Here is a 23681-nt window from a genome sequence, read left to right as displayed (position 1 = left end):
CTCCTCTCTCTCTCCTCTCCTCTCCTCTCCTCCTCTCCTCTCCTCTCTCTCTCCTCTCCTCTCCTCTCCTCTCCTCTCCTCTCCTCTCCTCTCCTCTCTCCTCTCCTCTCCTCTCCTCTCCTCTCCTCTCCTCTCCTCTCCTCTCCTCTCCTCTCCTCTCCTCTCCTCTCCTCTCCTCTCCTCTCCTCTCTTCTCTTCTCTTCGTCTCGGTCTCAGCCTCAGTCTCTGTGTCTCTATCTGTCTGTCTCTGTCTCCCTCCCTCCCTAGCCTCTGTGCTTTACCATCTTTTGCCCCTTTAATTTTCTATCTTGCTGGGCCTATTTTCCCAGTCCTCCTGTCTTTCTCTTTCTCCCTCCATCCATCTATTTCTCTTTGTATCATCTGTCTTTCAAACTGCTTTTTTTCTCATCTTTCTCTCTTTCAGGATATATACATTTTCTGTATCTATTTCTTTACCTGTGAGACATAGATAGGGAGTCATTTTCTCACTGCTCTGAGCCCTTTTTTACTTTTGGATGAAATTAGATTCCTCCATTGCCCTGATATTCAGCAATGGCTACAGTGTGAATTTGGGCATCTGGACTTGATTGTGTATGTCTGTGTCTCTGAATATGTGATTTAGGGTGTAGGTGTAGAGATGCAGAGAAGAGGAGAGGAGTCAGAGGTAGAGGAGAGGAGAGAAAAGGGAAAGGGGGGGAGAGAAGAAGAGAGGAAGAAAGGAAAGAGGAGAGAGACAGAGACAGTGACAGAGAGACAGGAGGAGAGGAATGAGAGAGACAGGGAGAGAGAGACAGAGAATGAGTGTGTGTGTGTGTGTGTGTGTGTGTGTGTGTGTGCTTCCAGATGGGTCGAGAATGTGTTTGCAGGTGGAAGGACAGTGCTCAGATTTCTTGGAAGTGGGGAGTCAGAAATATGAAGACTTCTAAGGGACATCCCCCTCAACTTCTGGTCCACTTGGGCCCAGAGGGCAGAGCCAGCCACAGTGAGTAACAGCTGCAGAGAGGCCGACTTTGACTCTACACAAGTAAGAATTTTGAACTACTGGCTTTTTCAAAGTTGAATGGGCAGGGATGGCTAGGTGGTACAGTGGATAGAGCACTGGTCCTGGAGTCAGGAGGGCTTGAGTTCAAATCCGACCTCAGATACTTAATAATGACCTAGCTGTGTGGCCTTGGGTAAGCCACTTAACCCCACTGCCTTGCAAAAAAACCTGAAAGAAAAAAATCCACAAAGTTGAATGGGCAGTGCTGAGCAACTCCTCATCAGAATGCTTCAAGTGGAGTCTGTTTATCCAAACTTTTGTAGAGGGAGCTCTTTGTATGGACTCGTCCCTTGTCCCTTCTAGCTCGAAGATTTCAGAGTTCTGCCTTTGGGGTCTCTGAGGACTCTGTTGGGAACTGAGACAGGGAGAGGAAGTGGGGGCAATCACCTTGGCCCTAACTGCTGCCTCCCAGAGGGAAAACCTAGACATCCCCTTAAGAGTGGGAAAGCTTTGCCCACTTGAGCAGAAATGTAGACTGCCTGCCTGCCTGCCTATTTATCTAACTGCCAGGCCCTCTCTCTGCTTAGCTATCTTTATTCCTTCCTTCCCTCATGACTGTCTGACTGTCTGTTTGCTTATTTGTCTCCTATGCCTTCTTGCTAGTCAGTCTGTTAATTTGTCCATCTGTCTGCTTATCTCTCTAATGTCTCTCTCTCTTATTTATCTCTGTCTCTCTCAGTCTCTGTCTTTCTATCCATCTGTCTGTCCTGTCTCTCTTTTTTATCTATCATCTACCTGTCTGCCCCCTTACTCTTTTTTGTCTGTTTCTCTCTATCTCCCCGTCTCTTTATTTCTCTATTTAACTATCTATCTGTCTGTCTCTTCATCTCTTTGTCTGATCTGTCTGCCTTCTTTTCCTTTCTGTTGGCTTCTCTGTCTGCCAGCCTAGCTGTCTATTTGCCAGTTTGCCTTCTTTGGAAAAATCAATGAACATGGGCAGCATCACCAGACTTGGGTTAGAATCTTGTCACTTCCTAGTTATGTGACCTTGAGAATGTCATCTCTTTGGGCCTCAGTTTCTATTCATAGAAGAAGATTGGTCCAGATGGCCTCAAAGGACCCTATGATGTGCATCTCTGTTGGTTTGCTTCTACAGCTTCTCCCAAGAGACAGAGATTTGGGAGGATGGGGAGGGGAGCAGAGAGAAACAGAAAAGAGATCCTCGGAGGGAAACAAGCAGAGAAAGAGAGACAGAAGCAGAAACAAGAGACACACTAAGATAGATAGATAGAGAGAACCCCCCCCCTTCCCCCCTGCCCAAGTCCCCCACCGCGCACAGCTGTTGGCCTCTGTCCTTCTCTGGCCTGAGCACAGATCCCCACTGTGAGTGCTAACTTGATAATTTCCCAAGGTCCCTAATCAGGGTCCCTGCTGAGATCTGACTCCCCCCCTGTTGTCCCCGGTGCCTCTTCTTCCACCAGCCAGGAATTCCTAGAGGGCCCTCTGCAAAAGTCATTGAAGGGAAGGAGGAGTTTCCTGAAGAAATGTGAGGAGTTACCGAGTGAGGACTCAGAGGGAGAGAGAGGGGGCTGGTGCAGGGAAGCAGGGGCATGGAGGAAATGACCTCTTTTCTCACCTGTCCCTCCCACAGCTTAACTATAAAGGGAAGAAATACAGAGGGGGGGGCGGGGAGAGAGAGAGAGAGAGAGAGAGAGAGAGAGAGAGAGAGAGAGACAGAGAGACAGAGAGAGAGACAGAGACTCCTTTCTGCCTGCCTCAGCCCTATCTCTGCTTTTTATCTCTCCATCTTTTCCCTCTCTCTCTTTCTTTGCTTCTCTACCCCTTTCCTATTTCTCTACCTCCCTTTCCTATCTCTGCCTTTAGCTTTCTTTGCCTCTCTATCCCATCCCACATCTCTTTCCCCTTCTTTCTCTCCCTCCCTCTGACTCTGTGAAGGGCTGCCATGATCTCCCCTCCTCTCTCTCTCTCTCTCTCTCTCTCTCTCTCTCTCTCTCTCTCTCTCTCTCTCTCTCTCTCTCTCTCTCTCCTTCCCAGTCCAAGGACTTGAAAGCAGGAAATTCATTTCAATCAACTTTCAATGAAAACATAAAACAACCCCCACCACTGCCCTGCCATCCTCTAGCTCAAGACCTGGGGTCAAGGGAACCAGAAGGCCAGGCTCCTAGGCTGCTCTGCCTGCTGACCTGGGATGGGGCTGGGGGCAGGGAAGATGGATGGGACTTAATCTGGCAGCTGTAGCTCCTTCCAGGGTGTGTGTGTGTGTGTGTGTGTGTGTGTGTGTGTACACAGGATCCATCCATCACCTGTCAGAGGCTCCCAAGAGCAGGTGGGGGGAAGTATCTCCTATCTAGAGAGATGGGGGGACAGAAAAAGTGAAATGGAGGAAGAAAATGGGAAGACAGAGGGAAATATATAAGAAACACACAGAAAGATAGAAAAATAGACAGAGCCTAAGAAAAAACAGGGATGGGATCCTACATTCAATAAACGTTGATTGTCTAGAAAGATCTTGTTCATCCCCATAACAGAGACTGGAGGTGGGGTAGCAAATGCTTTCCCCTCCTCTCTCTATGTAAAAGCCCTCAGACTCAGAGCCAGGGTCAGCCCCTTCCCTGAACCTCAGTTTATATATCTGTAAAGTAGGGCCAATAATGCTCACATGACCTCCCTTGGGGTGATATTGTGAGCAAACTTTAAACCAGGGAAATGGGGAATATTAGTCTTCTCATCTTTTTCTATAGGTTTTGGATGGAAAAGGTCCTGGGACTAGTTACTATCCTGAAAGTATCATTTTTATATTTAATGTTCTATGGTCTATTGCACTGATGGATAAAATAACTGTTGGATGGATAAAATAGTTGTTTTTTTTAATGGGAGTGTGGCTTCTGGACTACCTTGGTGTTTTATAAGCTGCAGGTTGGAGCCAGTACTTTGTAGTGCATTCCTAAAACTGTGGCCCATAAGGCCCTACAGATGTGCTTACCTTGAAAGGTGATCCGGTTGGCATAGTTAGCTCAAAGCAAAATCATTTGCAAAGGAGGCATTAGAAAAACAATAGCAAAACTTTCATTCTCCCATAATCCTAAGGCTCACTCACCAAATACACAAAGCATCAGTTTAGATGACATAAATTAGGCGCGAACATAAAGCATAATAGTAGTGAGACAGATATGGACGAAATACAGATGACCAAGGAAACTCATATCTCTCTGGCAGTGCCAGGACATTGATGTTCTTCCTCTGCTCATGGTGTCCTCGTCTCTACTGGACAAGTCATTCATCTGGGCTTTGTGGGTCCACTCATCCCTTCAACTCTATTTTTCTCTGCCTCTTTTCTCTCTTGCCAGGGGTTATTATTTCTCAGAGTTGACTTCCCCTCAAGAGAAGTATTGTTTGGTTTTTTTTTTAAAAGACTACTGTGGTGTAGCCTATCCTTGACCAACCTGAACCCAAACTTTCTTCTAATTCCATCAAGAACTCTTTCACACTTCATAAGGGGGTATCAAAATGAAATCTCTTCTCTATGATCTTCCTTTCTACAATTTCATCAACTGGGCTGATATGGGGGTGGGAAGTCAGTTGATCAGGGATATCTTGATCCCTTCCCCCCCCACCAAAGAATTACACTATAAACTCATTTTCTGAAGGCTAATTGAAGGTATCCTTAGCACAATTTCTCTAGCAGGCCGGACAACACAGATAATATGTATCTCATCCTGTTTCTACAAAACTTTTATCGCCTCTGTATTTTGCCACGCAGCTCCAAGAATATGAGTATTCAGTATGGTAACATTTACTTAAAACATTGATCTTTTTAATTTGGTATTTTATTTCCTTCCAGTTACATAAAAAACAATTTTTTTTAACATTTGCTTTCAAAACTTTGAATCCCAGGGGTGGCTAGGTGGCACAGTGGATAGAGCACCGGCCCTGGAATCAGGAGGAGCTGAGTTCAAATCCGACCTCGGACACCTAATAATTACCTAGCTGTGTGGCCTTGGGCAAGCCACTTAACCCTATTACCTTGCAAAAACCTAAAAAAAACCCCTAAAACTTTGAATTCCCAATTCTCTCCCTTCCTCCTGCCTGCTTTCTACATAGGCAAACAATTTGAGAGAGATTATAAATGTGTAGTATTGTAAAACATTTGCATAATAGTAATGTTTGTAAACATTGTTCTTAAATTGTGTGTGTGTGTGTGTGTGTGTGTGTGTGTGTGTCAATGTTTTGTCCAGTTTCTGTAGAGTTAATTGGGTGAATGATATTTTGAGGTTTGTATTTGCAGTATGAAGATTTGTTACTTGACAGTGCATGAATTATAGCGTATTTCTGTTGCATAATCTTGACTCTCAGCTCATGTCTTGCTAGGGATTTGATAGGCACTAAATTTTTGCAGCCTTCATGTCACCTTTTTTACTGTTTCTTTTCACAACCTACACTGATCAATAACTCTAGAGAGTCCTTAACCCTGGCCCTTCTTATGGCAACGACTCAGTCAGGAATTGCTATCATCAACTTCTTTGTTTCCAAAAATAAATCCTTGACTGGGTCATTTGTCGGATCCTTTTTTGTCTACAGAATGTTGGCTGGGTTCATGGCTTGTCTCCCATGATGGGCCTTTTGCTTCTATTCTTGGATTGTAGTCATTTCACAGGCTCCATTCAGAAATAAACCATTTTGCCTACATCGGACAATCCAATGCCCCACTTTAATGAAGTAATAATCTGTTTGTTCAAATGAACTTCTCTAGATTTTTGATTTATTACTTGCTCTGAGAATATCAGTCTTTTCTCTATGTTTTGGTAGGGAAATATTCATTGTTTTATAGCTACTTTAAGGTGATTAGCCCTGCCTTTCATTAATACTGCATCATCTTTAGTAGGATATTTCCCAAACCTGTTTGCAGATCTGAAAACACATTTTAAGACATGTATTATGTAGATGTGAATTGCTTTAAATATATTCTTCTCATTCCCTTTGGTCCTAGATTTTTTTTTTTTAGGTTTTTGCAAGGCAATGGGGTTAAGTGACTTACCCAAGGTCACACAGCTAGGTCATTATTAAGTGTCTGAGGTTGGATTTGAACTCAGCTCCTCCTGACTCCAGGGCTGGTGCTCTATCCACTGTGCCACCTAGCCGCCCCTTTGGGCCTAGATTTCACAAACACATACACTTTAGCTTTCTCCTCCATCCCTTTATATTCAATGTGTCTTGCTTTGGAGAAGAGCAAGATATCAGTAGGTGTGGCTTTCATTCATTAGATTGATATGATTTCTGGATTCTAAATTCAAATCCTCCAGTCCCTAGTGTTCTTTGGTATTTGTTAAGAATTTGATACCTGAAGTATTTAGAGATTGGATTTTCAGCAGACTGTCAAAGGCATCTAGGATCCACACAATAAACTAGTTTCAGAACTCAAAAAAAAAAAAGAATTTTATACGTGCTAAATCAGGATTGATCAGAGAAATGCAAATTAAAACAGCTCTCAGGTACCCCCTCACACCCATCAGGTTGGTTAATATGACAGAAAATAATAAGTGTTGGAGGGAATGTGGGAAAACCATGACCCTGTTGGTGAAGTTGTAAACTGATCCAACCTTTCTGGAGAGCAATTTTGAAATATGCTCAAATAGAATTGTACCAGCTTTTGATCCAGTACTACCACTATGAAGTCTATATTCCAAAGAGATTATAAAAAAAAGAAAAAGACCCACATCTACAAAAATATTTATGGCAGCTCTTTTTGTGGCGGAAAAGAAATGGAAACCAAGGGGATGTCCATCCATTGAGGACTGGCCAAACAAGTTGTGGTAGGTATATGAATGTAAGAGTAATAGTATATAATAATATAATTCATTATAGTAATGGAATATTGTTGTTCTGTAAGACATCATGAGCAGACAAATTTCAGAAAAACCTGGAGAGACTTAGGTGAAGTGATGCTGAATGAAATGAGCAGAACCAGGAGAACATTGTGTGATGATCCATTCTGATATATTTAGCTCTTCTCGCCATTATAGGGACCAAAGACAATTCCAAAAGATTCGTGATGAGAAATGCCATTCACATTCAGAGAAAGGACTACGAAGGCATATTATTTTCACTTTTTAAAAATTTGTTTTTTTGTTTGTTCTTTCTCATGATTTTTTCCTTTTTATTCTTTCTGATTCTTCTTTCAAAACTTGACTAATGTGGAAATAAATTTTATAGAATTAAAAAAAATTTTATACCTGTCAAGTCCAGATGCCATTTTTGTCTCCTTAGAGAAAGCTCTCATGAGATGTTTTTTGCTAAAGACACAACCCTAATCAGGAGGTGATTTGGTTTGACTCCCCCTTTAATTTTGAAGCCATTCTTAGTTCTATTTAGGAGAGAGAATAATGGATGTAAGACTAGGAAGAACCATAATGGGCTTAAACTGTCTCTCTTCAAAGTGCCACATTTTATATTAATTATACTTGCCATTATTATGTTGATGCTGTGTTTTAAATAAAGAATGGGTTTCCATGTAGACAAAATATTCTTGAATTCTCATGTACTGAGGGCCTGTTTTGTATTTTAGTCATATATGAAGAGGAAAGAAAGGGAGAGAGGGAGGAAAGGAGAAAGGACAAAGGAAGGAAGAAAGGGAAAAAGAAAGGGAAGGAAGAAAGGAAGAAGAGAAGGAATGAAGGACTTAGAGAGGGGAAGAAATAGAGGAAAGAAGGGAAGTAACGAAAGGGCGGGGGATGAGGGAACAAGGAAATAAGAAAACGAGTATTTATTAAGTGCCACCATGTTAAGTACTGTGCTAAACAGTTCACAAATTTGATTATCTCATTCGATTCTCACAACCACACTGACAAGTGGATGCTGTTATTATTTCCATTTTACAGAAGAGGAAACTGAGGCAAAAGAGGTTAAGGTGACTTTCCCAAGGCCACATAATTATTAAATATCTGAAGTTGCTTTTGAACTCATGTTTTCCTGACTCTAAACTTTACTTTTTATTTGTTTTAGAGATAAGGAATCAGAGACCCAGGGAGATAAAGTAACTTGATCAAAGACACACAGGTACTCCTTAGTAGAGAAGGATTTGAATCCAGGTCCTCTGATCCCATATCCTGAGCCCCCCTTTACTTTATTATACTTGTGGTCTCATCTTTCAGTAATAGGTATACCATCCCTCTTGTTAAACAAGTTTGGCCCCAAGAAACATGTGAATCCGATTACAGAACACTCTACAAAAATTTGTTGTTCTCCAGTTGTTTCAGTCTTGTCCAATTTTTCATGGTCATTTGGGGTTTTCTTGACAAAGATACTGGGGTGGTTTGCTATTTTCTTCTCCAGTTCATTTGACAGATGAGGAATTGAGGTGAATGGGGTTAAGTGGCTTGCCTAGGGTCTCACAGAGCCTGAGATCAGATTTGAACTCAAGTTTTCCCTTCTCTAGACCTAGCTCTCTATACACTGTGACCCTAACTGCCCTTTACAAAAATAGAGACAAACAAATGTTTGGATAAATATGTATTGTTCATGGATAGGTTACACCAATATAATTAAAATAATAGTTTTTAAATTAACTTACCTGTTTAGTGCTATAACCAATTAAAGGACCAGAAGACCACTTTGCAGAAATGGAAAAATAAATAACAAATTTTATCTGGAAAATAAAAGAATCCCGAGGGGGAGTAAGGAAAAAGTAGAAAGGAAGGAGGTTTAGCAGTATGAGATCTCAAACTATACTGCAATGCCAAAATAATCAAAGCAATTTGGTATTGGTTAAAAGAGGAAGAGGTTGATCAGCAGGATAGCTGGACTTGACCCAAGAGCAGAAGCCAACAGTAGTGTTTAGTAAACTCTAGGACCCCAGTTTCTGGGACAAGAACTCACTATTTAACAAAAGCTATAGGAAAAACTGAAAAACCATCTGGAAGAAGTATATGATATATTTATATCTAACTATATAGTTATATATAGAGACCCAATGTCTCATACCAAATACCAAGACAAACTCCAAAAGGATACATAATTTAGGCATAAAAAATAATATCATAAATAAACTAAAGGAAAAAGGAAGAAATTACCTTTTGGATTTCTGTCAAGGGAAAGAGTTATTTTTTAAAAATCTTGCCAAAAATCCCTAGTAATCCTGTACAGCACTTTTCAAATTCACAAATCAAAAAATCTATAAGCACTGCATTGAAATAAAACAATTTTTATGAACTCAGAGCAAGAAATATAAAACTATTACCATAAGATAACATTAATCCAATTGAGTTCATCTCCAAATCATCTTACATGGAAAGATCATTCCATTCATCTACCAGTTTGGGCAATCCACTTTAGGTCCACCTAGAAACCAGTATTGAATAGTTATAAATTCCACTAGCATAAATACGTATATAGCAAATAAATGCTATAATTGGAAGTTATTTTTTAAATGATATTTTTCCCAATTACATGTCAATACAATTTTAAGCATTCATTTTTACAAAGTTATTAATTCCAAATTTTTCTCTCTTTCCTCTCCTCACCTTTTCCAAAAGGGATAGACAATTTAATATAGATTAATATGTACTATCATGAAAAACATATTTCCATATTAGTCATAGTTGTGAAAGAAGAAACAGGATCAAAAGAAAAAAATAATAAAGAGAAAAAGTATGTTTCACTCTACATTCAGAATCCATCAGCTCTTTATCTAGATGTGGATAACATTTTTTTGGTGAGTCTTTTGTGCTTATTTGCTTTTCTCTAATCAATAGTGTTGCTGAGAAGAGCTGAATCATTCCTAGTTGATCATCACACAATGTTGCTGATACTGTGCACAGTGTTTTCCTGATTCTGCTCATTTCATTCAGCATCAGTTCATGTAAGTCTTTCCAGGTTTTTCTGAAATCTGCCTGTTCATCATTTCTTATTATACAATAGTATACCATTACTTTCATATACCACATCTTGTTCAATCATTCCCCAATTGACAGGCATCCCCTCAGCTTTCAATTCTTCGCCACCACAAAAAGAGCTGCTATAAATATTTTTGCTCATGGGAGTCCTTTTCCCTTTTTAATGTTCTCTTTGGGATACAGATCTACTTTGGTATTGTTGGATCAAAGAGTATGCAGTTTTATAGATCTTTGGGGATAGTTCCAAATTGCTTTCCAGAATGCTTGGATCAGGGTAGCTAGGTGGCGCAGCGGATAAAGCACCGGCCTTGGAGTCAGGAGTACCCGGGTTCAAATCCGGTCTCAGACACTTAATAATTACCTAGCTGTGTGGCCTTGGGCAAGCCACTTAACCCCGTTTGCCTTGCAAAAACCTGAAAAAAAAACCCCCAAAAACAGAATGCTTGGATCAGTTCACAGCTCCACCAACAGAACATCCATGTTCCAATTTTCCCACACCCCCTCCAACATTTATCATTATACTTTTTGTCATATTAGAAAAATCTATAGGTATGAGGTTGTACCTCAGAGTTGTTTTAATTTAAATTTCTCTAATCAAAAATGATTTAGAATCTCTCCATATGCCTATAGAAAGCTTTAATTTTTTCATCTGAAAACTGCCTGTTCATATCCTTTGACCATTTTTCAAGAGGGGAATGGCTTGTATCCTTATAAATTTGACTCAGTTTTCTATATATTGGAGAAATGAGACCATAATGAATATTGCTGCAAAAATTTTCCATAGAATTTCAATAAAAAAAGAGAATATAACAGGTTATTACGGGGTAGGATATGAACAAGTAGGCTGAATACCAGGTAGGCAGAAATGGTTCAATATTAGGAAAACAATCAACATAACTGACCATATCAATAACAAAATTAAGAGAAATCGTGATTATGTCAATAAGTGCTGAAAAAGCCCTTGACAAAATACAACACCCATTCCTATTAAAAACACTAGACAGCATAGGAATAGAGTTTTCCTTAAAATGATAAGCATTATCTATCTAAAAGCATTAGCAAGTATTATATGTAATGGGAATAAACTAGCAGCATTTCCAAGATTGGGTTGAAATAAGGATGTCCATTATCACCACTGTTATTCAGTATTGTAAAAAAAAATATTAGTTTTAGCAGTAAGAGAAGAAAAAGAAATTGAAGAAATTAGAACAGGTAATGAGGAAAGAAACCTCTCATTCTTTGCAAACCATATGATTATATACTTAAAGAATCCTAGAAAATCAGCTAAAAATCCTAAAAATCAGTTCCTTGAAATAATAATTTCAGCCAAGCAGCAGGATTATAAAATAAACCCCCATAAATCATCAACATTTATATGTGTGTGTGTGTGTGTGTGTGTGTGTGTGTGTGACTAATAAAGTCCAAGAGCAGGAAATGGAGAGAAATTTCATTTAAAGTAACTGTATCTCTCAAGTCAAACCCAGAAATTATATGAACACAAATGCAAAATACTTTTCATACAAATAAAGTCAGATATAAATAATTGGAAAAATGTCAATTGCTCATGGTTAGGCCAAGATAATATAATAAAAATGACATTTCTGCCCAAATTAAATTATTCAGTGCTAAAGCAATCAAACTATCTAAAATTATTTTATAGAGTTATAAAGAAGTAGTAACAAAATTCACCTGGAGAAACAAAAGGTCAAGAATAGCAAGGGAATTAATAGGAAAAAATTACAAAAAAAATTCAAAGAGAAATGGGGCCTTATAGAGATTTTTTTTTTTATGTTTTTGCAAGGCAAATGGGGTTAAGTGGCTTGCCCAAGGCCACACAGCTAGGTCATTATTAAGTGTCTGAGACCGGATTTGAACCCGGGTACTCCTGACTCCAAGGCCGGTGCTTTATCCACTGCGCCACCTAGCTGCCCCTAGAGACTCTTGATGTAAAGATTGTTTTCCAATTTTCTGCTTTCCTTTGTAGCATTGGTTTTGTTTGTACAAAAGTCTTTTAATTTAATATAATCAAAATCATCTATTTTACACTTCTTAATGCTATCTCAATCTCTCTGTCTCTGGTCATGAATTCTCCATAGGTAGACTACTTTAGTATTGATATTATTTCATAATCTATAGTATCTTTTGGCAAATGGACTTTCCTTTCTTACCTCTTTTAATTAGTTCTAATGTTTGCTTTTGTTTTGTCTGAGAACAGGACTGCCCACCCTTTTTTATTTCAGCGAAAGTATAATAAATTCTGCTATAGTCCCTAACCTTTAGTCTGTGTTTTTTTTTTTTTGTTAGTTTTTGCAAGGCAAATGGGGTTAAGTGGCTTGCCCAAGGCCACACAGCTAAGTAATTATTAAGTGTCTGAGACCGGATTTGAACCCAGGTACTCCTGACTCCAAGGCCGGTGCTTTATCCACTACACCACCTAGCTGCCCCTGTGTGTGTTTCTTGTAAATATATTGTAGGATTCTGGTTTTTAATCTACTTTACCATATACTTCATTTTATGGGAGAACTCATCTCATTCACATTCACTGTTATGTTACTAATTGTATATTTCCCTCCATCTTATTTTTCCTCCTATTTATTTTCTCTCTACTTTTAGACTTTTCTTCCTCAATAGCGTTTTGATTCTATCTTTTTCTCAGTCTGCTCTCTCTTATTTACTTAATTTCCTCCTCTCCTATTTCCCTTAGATATATTTCTATATTCAACTTGTGTATATTATTCTCTCTTTGAACCAATACTAACGAGTGTAAGGTTCAAGCCATACCCATCAAGCACTCTTCCACCTTTCCCTCTGCTGTCATAGGTTTTTGCATCTCTTTATGGGTAGTAATTTATCCTGTTCTGTCTCTCCCTTTCCTCTGCACCCAGTGCATGTTTCTTCCTCAACTCTCAATTATTTTTATGACATTCCCTCAAATTCACCTTATACGTGAACCTTTTGTCTATGTATATTTCTTCTAACTGTACTATTAATGATACAGTTTTTAAGAGTTACAAGTATCACTTTCACATGTAGAGATATAAACAGCTAAGTTCCATGGAAGCTGTTATGCTTTCTTTTACCCTTTTCTTCCTTTTCCCTTTATAGACTTCTCTTAAAATTGGTATTAGGGATTATATTTTTGTTCATTTCTGGTCTTTTCCTTATGAAGTTTGAAAAACCTTCTGTTTCACTGAATGATCATTTTTTCTCCTTGAAGTAGTATGCTTAATTTTGCTTGGTAGGTAATTATCATGGTTATAGTCCTAGCTCCTTTGCCTTCCAGAATATCATATCCCATGATTTCCAGCCCTTCAATGTTGCAGTCACTAAGTCCTGTGTAAGCTTGATTGTAGTTCCCTGATATTTGAATTATTTCTTTCTGGTCACTTGCAGATAGTTCTGAAATTTGACTATTAATGCTTCTTGAAATTTTTATTTTGGGATCTCTTTCCTAGGTGACCAGTAGATTCTTTCAATGTCTATTTTCCCCTCTGGTTCCAGGATATTGGTGCACTTTTCCTTGATAATTTCTTGAAAGATGCTGTTCAGGTCATCCTTTTGATTTCAGGTAGTTCAATGATTCATTCTGATTTTGTCTCTCCTTGATCTATTTTCCAGGTCAGTTATTTTTCCAATGAGAAATTTTATATTTTCTCATATTTTGTTTCTTTTGAATTTTTTTGATTGATTCTTGATGTCTCATAGAGTCATTAGTTTTCATTGCCCAATTATAACTTTTAGGTTGTTTTCCTTCCTTTTCCATTTGGTCATTTCTACTTTTAAGCAGTTTTTTCTTTTCCTAAATTGTTGAATCTTTCTTTCATAATTCTTTTGTATCATTCATTTCTTTTCCCACTTTTTCTTCTATCTTTCTTATTGATTTTTTAAATTCCTTTTTCAGTTCTTCCAAGAGTTCTTTCTGGGCTTGAGGCCACTTTCTATTTTTGTTTAGGACTTTGTCCATAGGTTTTTGACATTATTGTTAAAGTTTGTGTCTTGATCTTCCCTGTCATCATTTCTATGGTAAGATTCTTTTTTGTTTGTTTTTTGTTCATCTTTTCTGGTCTTTTCCCTTTATTTTAAATTTGAGCTCTGCTCTGGTATAAAGGGGCACTTGTCTCAGATTTCTTGTGCCAGGGGCTGCAGACCTGTCTGTTCACCTTCTGTAGCACTGATATTGAGGTCACTCATGTCTGGTGCTGTACTGAGGGAGTGGGCTGGGGTGGGGGGTGTGGTAACCAGAACTGCTGCAGGCCATAGGGATTTGGAAATTGGTGCTGAACTGGGGTCCTAGTACTGGTATCTGGTATGTATTGAGATGGGGAGGGGTATTTCTGTGTTTATACAGGGCTATTAAAGCATAAAGTTGCCTGTTTGTCCAAGGCTATGTTGAAGTAGCATTTCTCAAAGCTATAGTGTACCCTTTTCTCTGACTATGCTGAGGCACTAGGGGGTTCTGGTGTTGGCATTTGCCTGCTTCACTGAAGTGGGGCTCAGGATCTCCCACTAGTTTGCTGAGGTGGGGCTTGCTGCTGAATTGCCTTGTACTCTTATTTTACCCAGGTGAGACAGACCTTTCCTGTTATCTTCCAAGTTTTTTGGAAGATTTTCTTTTACCTCGTATTTGTGCTGGTTCTATTGTTCCAAGATTTATTTTGAGGTGCTATTTTAGGGTTGTTTGGAGATGAATATGGAGAATTACAGCAATTTACTGCTTCCTCTGCCATTTTGACTCATGGCTATGTTGTAAATAACATTTTTTTCCGCAATTAATTTTTATTATATCCATTAAAAATGCAAATGTTATATTTATAGCTGTCTTTTTTTGCAGTGGCACAGAATTAGAAATTGAAGGGATGCCCATCAATTCAGGAATGACTGAACAAGTTATTGATATATGAATGTTTGGAGTACAATTGTTCTATAAGAAATCATGAGTGAGGGGGCGGCTAGGTGGCACAGTGGATAAAGCACCAGCCCTGAAGTCAGGAGTACCTGAGTTCAAATCCGGTCTCAGACACTTAATAATGACCTAGCTGTGTGGCCTTGGGCAAGCCACTTAACCCCATTTGCCTTGCAAAAAACCCCCCCAAAAATCATGAGTGGGCAGACTTCAGAAAAACCTGGAAAGACTCGCATGAACTGATATTGAGGGAAGTGAGCAGAACTGAAGAGAACATTGTACACATTAACAGCAACATTGTAATGATCAACCATGATGGATACATCTCCTCTCAGCAGTTTGGTGATCAAGGATAATCTTGAGAGACTTTTTATATAAAATACCATCTATATCCAGAGAAAAGCCATACATTCTGAATACAGAGCAAAGCATACTATGTTCACTTTTTAAAAACTTCTTTTATGTTTTTTCTTTCTTTCTCATATTTTTACCCTTTAGTTTTTCTTCTTCTTTCACAGCCTGACTAATATAGCATTATATTAAAATTAAATGCAACTTTACATCAAATCATTTGCTGCCATAGGGAGGGAGGATAGTAGAAAAATGTGGAACTCAAATTCTTGTAGAAGAATGGATGTTGAAAGGTATCTTTGCATATAATTGAAAAAATAAGATAAAATAAAAAATCAGAACTACATTTTTGGATCTAGTCATTGTGGTCACTAGCTTTGCTGGACTCTATATTTGTTATGAGGGGTTCCTTTTGTGGTTGTTGCTGTTCAGCTGGGGGAAGGGGAAAGGGGAAAAGATTTTTGAAAAGAGATGATTAAAGATTTAAATTAAAATAATTAGATTTTGGGGTGGCTAGGTGGCACAGTGGATAGAGCACTGGCCTTGGAGTCAGGAGTACTTGAGTTCAAATCTGGCCTCAGACACTTAATAATTACCTAGCCATGTGGCCTTGGGCAAGCCACTCAACCCCATTGCCTTGGGGAAAAAAATCTTTAAAAAATTAGATTTAAAAAGATCAGAAATTAAAAGAAATATACGTGAGCTCAGGCTTACACCTTATAAAAAAATTAGCAAACTGCTTAGAGCTTATATGCCACTGTGAAGTATGAGTCAATAATTAGAGATCTTAGCCACCACCATTTTGGTTTTTTAAAAAATTTTCTTTATTTAAGGCAATGGGATTAAGTGATTTACCCAAGGTCATGCAGCTAGGAAATTATTAAGTGTGTAAATCCAGATTTGAACTCAGGTCCTCCTGACTCCAGGATTAGTGCTCTATCCATTGTGCCACCTAGATACCCCCAACCATATCATTTTGCAAAGAAGCTAGTTTTCATCATCTTCCTTGCCATAATTACTTTGTTTAAGATGGTAGAGTAGAGGGAAAAATTCCTCTTTACTAAACTTCAAAATAACCCCTTAAATCAAATTCTGGAATGGTGGAGATAACAAGAGATCAGGGTGGAATAATTTCCCAGCCTAGGACAATTTAGGAAATTGGTAGGAAAGGTCTGTGCCAGTGGGAGGCAGGGGGGTAATCAGGCCTGGGGTAGTGGTTAGGGCATCTACCATGGCAATGCTAGCAGCAGGCCTTGGAGGGAGCTGTAATTTCAAGAACTATTAGCCCATAGATAGTAAAGGAGGAAAGCAAGTGATCAAAAAGAAATTACAGGGAATCCTTTGAAGGCACCAGGTTTAAGAACCTCTTGCATTGCCCAAATGCAATTCTGGGTTTTACTTCAACAGTGAAGAAGAGCAGCCCTGGGGGTGCTGAGGCACAAGTCAGAGTTCCAACATACCTTAATGTCAGCACTTATAGCTACAGGGGAATAAGGTCCCTTTTCAGGTAAAGACAAGAGGACAGACTAGGAGAGCAGTGAGTATACCTCTCCTTAGATTATACCAGATTGGAAACACCAAAAAAAAAAAAAAAAAAAAAAAAACCACACACACTCCCCCCCACCCCCCAACTAGCTCTGAAAACAATTGCACAAAAAGCCTGAAGGCTTGGGATAATACCTCCTCATTCCCAGGTGAGGAAAATCCAACTTTAACATAAAGGTAAAAGTCAAGAAATAGGTTTGAAAATGAACAAGAAAGCAACAACAACAAAAAACACCTGTCCATAAAGTTACTATGGTAACAGGAAAGATCAAAACTCAAATTAAGAAGGAAATGATATCAAAACAGTTACAAGCAAAGCTTCAAATTAAAATATGAATAGGATAAAAGTCCAACAAGAATTCCTAGAAGAACACAAAAAATGATTATTTAAAAAATGAAATAAGACAAGCAGAAGAAAAATTGGGAAAAAAATGAGAGTGAAACAAAAAAATATAAAAAAAAAAGAGTCAACTGTTTGGTAAAAGAGGAACACAAAAAAATACCATTGAAACATAACCCTTTAAAAACCAGAATTGGCCAAATGGTAAAAGAGGTATAAAAATCCACTAATGAACTTTAAAAAACAGACTTGGTTAAATGGAAAAAAAAAAGATGCAAAAATTCACTGGGGGAGGGAGGGGAGGAGTAGGAATTCTCAGCTCTTCCCCCAAAAACCCTATGTCATAAAATTATGACTCTAACAAAATTCTAGAGGGGCAGAACCGCTGAGACCCAGGGCTGGAAGCAGGCCCCCCTCCTGGAGTATCCGGGGGCTCTCTGCTGCCTCCCTAATAACTTTTTTTCCTTTTGCCATTGTCCAAGGGAATCATTGATTGGAAGGCTATTTTCCCTGACGCTGATTGTAGCCCTGCCACCCATAAAAAGCCCAGGAGAGACGGGGTTCAGCCCATGGGGCTTCCCTTTCTGTACCAGCCTGGCTGAGACGGTGCTGGGCGCCGACCAGGCCCAAGGGATGTCCCAAGTTAGGGAAGCCATTTAACAGATCGCTTTTCTTCTTATAATAGGTGCTTCTCTGTGCCTTATGCCAAAGAAGTGGAGGGAAGAACTGTGGAGCCACACAGGGAATCATGCCCCTCCCAGGTGAGGAGGGTCCCCAGCCTTCAATCTCCCTTGAACTTCATCTCTCTTACTGCATCGTTGGTGCCGGCTCTCATCCCTCTGCTCCCTTCAGGTAGGGGCCACTCGCAGAGAAGGGCCTGGGCCCTCGCCTCCGCCTCGCAATCCCTGGCTCCCTTCAGAGGCTTGTCCTGCCTCACCCCCATTTCTAGCCACCACGTTAAACCCTTATCTGTCCCCTGAAATGACGGCCCTCTTGTGTTTCCCCAACCCATGGACTGTGCAGCAGGATTGAGGAGAGGTCTTGAGATCATCCAAACTAATCCCTTTATTGTGCAAAGCAGGGAAACTGAGACCCAGGGGTCTCAAGTCTTGGTTCTTGGACCCTGAAACCAGCATCCTAGGGTGTGCAGGGCCTCAAGGATGGGGTCCAGGTCCAGGAGAGGAGAAGGAGTCAGAGAGGGGAGTGAGCCCCCAGCCAGGATTGGGGGGGTCTCCTGTTCCCAACAGCTCTTCTCTGAGCTGGTCCCCTCACCCCCAAGCTGAAGAGGCTGGATCCATTCCCTCAGCTCCCTGCCCCCTAACCCCCCCGTCCCCCCCCAGAGGTCAAGAGTGACCAGGTGGGAGGGGTCATTTGGCCCTCCAGGTGGGTGTACGTGTGTGGGGGAGCCATCCCCACTTCACAGACTGTCCCAGGTCAGACCAGGCCCCTGGAACTCCATATCCAGGTTATCTGAACAGGAATGACCAGGTGGGGATGGGAGGAAGCCCCAACATCCCCCCCCCCACTAATGCAGGGCCCTGGGTGTGACCCCCACATCCGAGTCAGAAAGAACCAAACCCCAGCCTGTCCTGACTCCCCAAGTGAAAGGGTCAGGTCAAAGGGGAATCGAAGAGGCCGTCCCATCTCGCCCCCCCTGTGGCAGCCGCCTCTGCTGCTGCGCCTTCTGTCGGAGCCGGCTCAGGACCAGTCGGGAGGCCAGGGTAAGGCTGTGCTGTGGGCCAGAGTGAGACCCGGAGAGCTAGGCTGAGGTGTTGGACTCTGGTGCCCAGAGTGGGGCCCCAGAGTGGGGTGAGAGCAGAACATGGGGGATGGACTATGGAGGAATGGGAGGGAGCTAGCAGTCAGATTACCTGGAGGATGTGCAGACCCTTCAGGGAGACCACGGCGAGCTCCCACAGACCGTCCTCAGTCAGATCCACATGTTCCATGGCCAGGAGGGGACTGGCAAAGCTGCGGTGCCACAGCAGGCGGAAGCTGGCATCGACCTCGCAGGACTTGTAACACAGCAGCTCCTATAGGTCAGTGAGACAGAGGTCAGTGAGCCTGACCAGGTGGTGGTGGTTGGGCAGAGACAAGAGAGAAAGAGGGAGAGACAGACACAGAAAGAGACAGAGACAGAGAGACAGGGAAACAGAGACAGAAATAAGGACAGAAACTGGTCTGGGGGAACGGGCTGAGATGATAGTGACCTCTGTAGCTTTGGACAGCACGGCTCGTGCTCTCCTCAATAATCTCTTTAGGTTTTCAAGGATCTCTGTCTCCCCCCCTCCTCCCCCCATCTTCCTCCTCCCTCTCTGACCACTCCTCCTCGGTCTCCTTTGCTGATCCCACCCTGACTCTAGGTGACATCCCAGGATTCTGAAATTTGCCTTCCATGCCCCAAACTCACTGCTGACCTCCAATCTTACATCTCCAACCCAACATGGCCCAAACTGATGTCATGATCTATCCCTTTAGCCCTCCTCCCTCCCACATTCCTCAAGCTCACACCCGTGAAGTCATCCCAAACTCCTCATTCTCTCTCACCCCCAGACACATCTAAGCTGGGGCCAAGGCCCGGGGAGGTCACCTCTGCTGCATGTCTTGAATTGTCACCTGCTCCCTGCTGACAGAACCCACCCCCCCAGTCCAGGTCCTCATCACCCCCTCCCGGATAAAGCAACAGTTGGGGGGAGGAGCGTCTGCCTGCCTCAGGTCTCTCCCCATTCCAATCTAGCCTCCATTCAGTCACCAGAGGGATTTTCCTAAAGCGCACATCTGTGTGATCTGTCCTCCCCTCTGCAGTAAACTCCAGGGGCTCCTTACTGCCTCCAGGAGCAAACACGAGGCGCTCTGGTTGCTCCTTCATAACCTGCCCCCACCCGCCGTACTTCCCGACGCATCTTCTCAATCTAGCATCGTCGGTCTCCTGGCACTTAGCTCGTGTTCTGACGCTGTGCATTCCCCCACGAGCCTTTCGCTCCCTGGTTCCGTTCTGCTGTGAGCTCAAGAGCAGATTGGTTTGGGGTTGTTTCTTTGTATTTCAGCATTTACAGTGTCTGGCACCGTGCTTAGTAGGTGCTTAATCTTTAGTGTGGATCAAAGCATGATGCAAGGGATGCAAATGCAGAAGTGAAGAGGTTAGACCGAAGTGGAGAGTCAGAGGTTGGACCAGAGTGGAGAGATAAGGGTTGGATTTCTTGGAGAAGATGGAGGTTTGTCCATGAAAGGTCAGATCAGGGCCCAGGAAATGAAGCTGGGGGAGCCCCAGAGGGCAGAACCACTGAGATGGAAGGGGAGGAGCAACAACAGTGCTTGTCGACACACCTGGCCATAGGTCCCCAGCAGAATCTCGGGCTTCCCATCCAGGTCCACGTCGGTGACGAGCCCACACAGGACGCTGTCAAACTGGTCACTCCCCGGCAGCAGTACTTGGTCCTGAAGCCCACGGGACAGGACGTTCCTAGGGACCCCAAGGACATGAGGGGAGGGGCTCGGCTTCAGGTCAGGTAGGTCACCTTTCACCTAAGCCAAAACCTGGACAGATCTCGGGTTTCCATCCCCAGACACGGGCATCCAAACCAGAAACTAGAGTCCTCCCACTCCCAGCTTTTGAGGCCGAGACCCCCTCTTCCCTTTGCTAGGACTTTGGGTCACTTGTCCCTAAGTGCTCCCTGGAGGCCCTTGTCTCCAGACTTAAAGTACTCCACCACCTCTCAGAAGAATTAGGGTATCTCTTCTCCACCAGTCTGGGTCTCAGCCCCCCAAAGTCCAGGGAGGGAGGGGTTGCTGCGGGTGAGCCTCCTCTGGCCCTGGTCCTCTCACCGATACACCACAGCTGGCTCCATCATGCTGGCCACCAGGACACTGTACTCCTCTGGGGGCGGGGGCGTCCCCTTGCACTCTGGGGAAGGAAGAGGAGAGGGCATTTTCATCCTGGGATCTGTACCCACATCTCTTTAGTCTTCTACACATGGGAATGTGAGGGTGACAGAGGTGATGGCAGGGGTTGGGAATCACAGGATGTGGGAAAGCCAGAGACCAGGAGATAAGAGAAATGCCGACAACTAGTGACCCAGCCCATGGTGTGCTGGGAAAATCAAAGAAGCCAAATACAGAAGGCTCTGGAGCCAAGAGCCCTCACCTTTCTCCCCCTCCCTGGGGGCTGGATCTTCACCCACGGGTTGGGGGTCTCTTGCAGGGGGTGAGAGGCTGAAGACAACAACTCGGGAGATGGGTCCATCCTGTTGGACGGTCCAAGTCTGCAGCACGGCTAGGAAGGGGCGGGAAGAGGGAGGAGGGTCTCGAGGTGCCTCGGTCCCCTCCTTCTAGTCCCTGCTCCCGGCCTCTCCCCATCCCTGGAACCTTACTTCGGCTGCTCTGGTCAACGTGGGCAACCCGGACGTAGCCGCTCTGGCAGCCGAAGGCTGTGAGCCGGCGGCCGGAGTCTGGAATGTTGAACACGTGGAGCCACAGGACGCTGCCGAGAGACCCCAGAAGCCCTAGAAGCCCCGGCCCGGGCTGCCCGGCCCCCAGGTGCTCTAAAACCCCACCGCCGGGCTCCCCTGAGTGCCTCCCTCTTCTGAGGTCTGGGGGTCCCCCCTACCTGCTGCTCAGGTCTGTGAGCTCGGGAAAGAGGTTCTCCACGGGCTGCTCCTCAAACTGATGCAGACCCTCGTTCTGGGGATGGAATGGCAGTGTGCAGGGGCGGCAGGAGCTGAGGTGGACCCCACGTGTCCACCCCCCAAGCGGACTGGCCGCGCCCTCACCCACCCTTCCCCATCTGCCCCAGCCCTGGGCCTCACCTCCTTGTAGAGGTGAATGGCAGGGTTGTTCCCACTGAGCAGAAACACCGTCTCCAGCTGATCCCCAACCTGGACCCTGGAAAGGCAAAGTCTCAAGGCAAAGGCCTCAGGACAAGGGCTGGGGGGGGGGGGCCTTAGGACAGGGGGGCTGGGGGGGGCCTGGGACAGGGGCTGGGGGGGCCTTAGGGCAGGGGGGCTTGGGAGGGGGGCCATGGTCCGAGGCTCATGGGGGGCTGGGGGCCCTGGGGCAGGGGCCGGGGAGCCCTGGGACAGGAGGGCTGGGGGCCCTGGGGCAGGGGCTGGGGGGCCTTAGGGCAGGGGGGCTGGGGGGGTCTGAGACAGGGGCTGGGGGGCTTGGGAGGGGGTCCGCGGTCCGAGGTTCATGGCGGGCTGGGGGCCCTGGGACAGGGGCTGGGGGGCTTGGGAGGGGGGCCGCGGTCCGAGGCTCATGGGGGGCTGGGGGGCCCTGGGGCAGGGGCTGGGGACCCTTAGGGCAGGGGGGCTGGGGGCCCTGGGACAGGGGCTTGGGGGGCTTGGGAGGGGGGCCGCGGTCCGAGGTTCATGGCGGGCTGGGGGCCCTGGGACAGGGGCTGGGGGGCTTGGGAGGGGGGCCGCGGTCCGAGGCTCATGGGGGGCTGGGGGGCCCTGGGGCAGGGGCTGGGGGGCCTTAGGGCAGGGGGGCTGGGGGCCCTGGGACAGGGGCTTGGGGGGCTTGGGAGGGGGGGCCGCGGTCCGAGGCTCATGGGGGGCTGGGGGGCCCTGGGGCAGGGGCTGGGGGGCTTGGGAGGGGGGCCGCGGTCCGAGGCTCATGGGGGGCTGGGGGGCCCTGGGACAGGGGCTTGGGGGGCTTGGGAGGGGGGCTGCGGTCCGAGGCTCATGGGGGGCTCACTCTGCGTGTCCCAGCTGGAAGGGGGTGAACTGCAGCTCCAGGTTCAGGCAGCTCTCTGCAAGGGGAGGGGGCGGGTGAGGGGGGCGGGGTCCCCACGGGGGTCCCCCCGCCCCCCCCCCCCCCGGCCCGGGGCCCCGCTCACGCGCGATGGAGTCCAGGTTGTACTCGGAGCCCGGCTCGTAGTCGCAGTAGATGTTGAGGAAGGGGCTGGCCTTGTCCCCGGAGTCCTGGGGAGGGGGCGGCTGTTAGGCGGGGCCCTAGGGGTGCCCTGGGGCGGGGGGGGGGGGCGGGACGCGCATGCGCACCTTGATGAAGGTGATGCCCACCACCAGGCCGCGCTTGGGGGGCGACTTGTTGAAGGTGTCGATGGACACGATCTCGGCGTCCACTGCGGGGCGGAGGGGCCGGTCACTGCCCCGGTCACTGCCCCGGCCCCGGCCCCGTGGGGGGGGGCGGGCTCCGAGACCCCCGGGGACAGGAGGGGGAGGGGCTCGGCGGCGAGGAGGCTCCACGGGCAGGACCTGAACTCGCGTCTCCCGCCCCCCGCCCGCCCCCGGCCCGCGGCCCCCCCGCCCCTCCCCCTGCCCCCCCCCGTAGCGCGGCCGCTCGTGCGCATGCGCGGCGGGGGCGGACCCGGGATGTAGTTGAACTGCAGCTCCTTGGCCACCGGGCGGATTTTCTGTCGGAGGTCCTGGTAGCGGAAGCCCAGCACCTTCCCTTTAAGGGTGGCGGCCAGCAGCTCCCCGCGGCCCCGCGCGCCGCGCGCCAGCCCGTACACGTTGCTCTGCGAGGAGAAGCGCGTGAAGCTGTCCTCGCCCAGGGGGCAGGGCCCCGCGCCGCCCGCCGCGCCCGCCAGCATCTCCCCGGCGCCCCGCCGGCGCGGCGTGATGACGTCGGGCCGCCCCGCCCCAGCAGGCGGCGCGCGCATGACGTCAGGCCGCCCCGCCCCCAGCGGGC

General features: G+C 45.3%; 1 protein-coding gene across 1 annotated transcript; it reads right to left on the bottom strand.

The window, feature by feature from the left end:
• Positions 1 to 18077: 18077 nt before the first annotated feature.
• Positions 18078 to 23618, bottom strand: KPTN (kaptin, actin binding protein). Its single transcript, XM_074219173.1, has 12 exons — positions 23358 to 23618; positions 23030 to 23112; positions 22867 to 22951; positions 22725 to 22779; positions 21836 to 21911; positions 21637 to 21710; positions 21401 to 21510; positions 21175 to 21303; positions 20856 to 20934; positions 20358 to 20493; positions 18902 to 19063; positions 18078 to 18762 (listed from the first exon to the last, which is right to left on the bottom strand). The coding sequence occupies exons 1-12, from the start codon at positions 23581 to 23583 to the stop codon at positions 18646 to 18648; spliced, it is 1332 nt and encodes a 443-aa protein (XP_074075274.1). The 5' UTR covers positions 23584 to 23618; the 3' UTR covers positions 18078 to 18645.
• Between the last annotated feature and the right edge of the window lie 63 nt (positions 23619 to 23681).

This window comes from Macrotis lagotis, chromosome 1, assembly GCF_037893015.1.
Source record: "Macrotis lagotis isolate mMagLag1 chromosome 1, bilby.v1.9.chrom.fasta, whole genome shotgun sequence".
Taxonomy (NCBI): domain Eukaryota; kingdom Metazoa; phylum Chordata; class Mammalia; order Peramelemorphia; family Peramelidae; genus Macrotis; species Macrotis lagotis.
The sequence above is the reverse complement of the archived record's forward strand: the minus strand, read 5'-3'. Positions and strand labels throughout refer to the sequence as shown.

Coding starts and splice junctions, on each gene's coding strand:
- KPTN (XM_074219173.1), bottom strand. CDS start 23,583: ATGCTGGCGGGCGCGGCGGGCGGCGCGGGGCCCTGCCCCCTGGGCGAG. Junction 21,912..22,724: donor TTCCAGCTGGGACACGCAGA/GTGAGCCCCCCA, acceptor TTGCCTTTCCAG/GGTCCAGGTTGGGGATCAGC. Junction 19,064..20,357: donor TGCTGGGGACCTATGGCCAG/GTGTGTCGACAA, acceptor ACTGACCTATAG/GAGCTGCTGTGTTACAAGTC.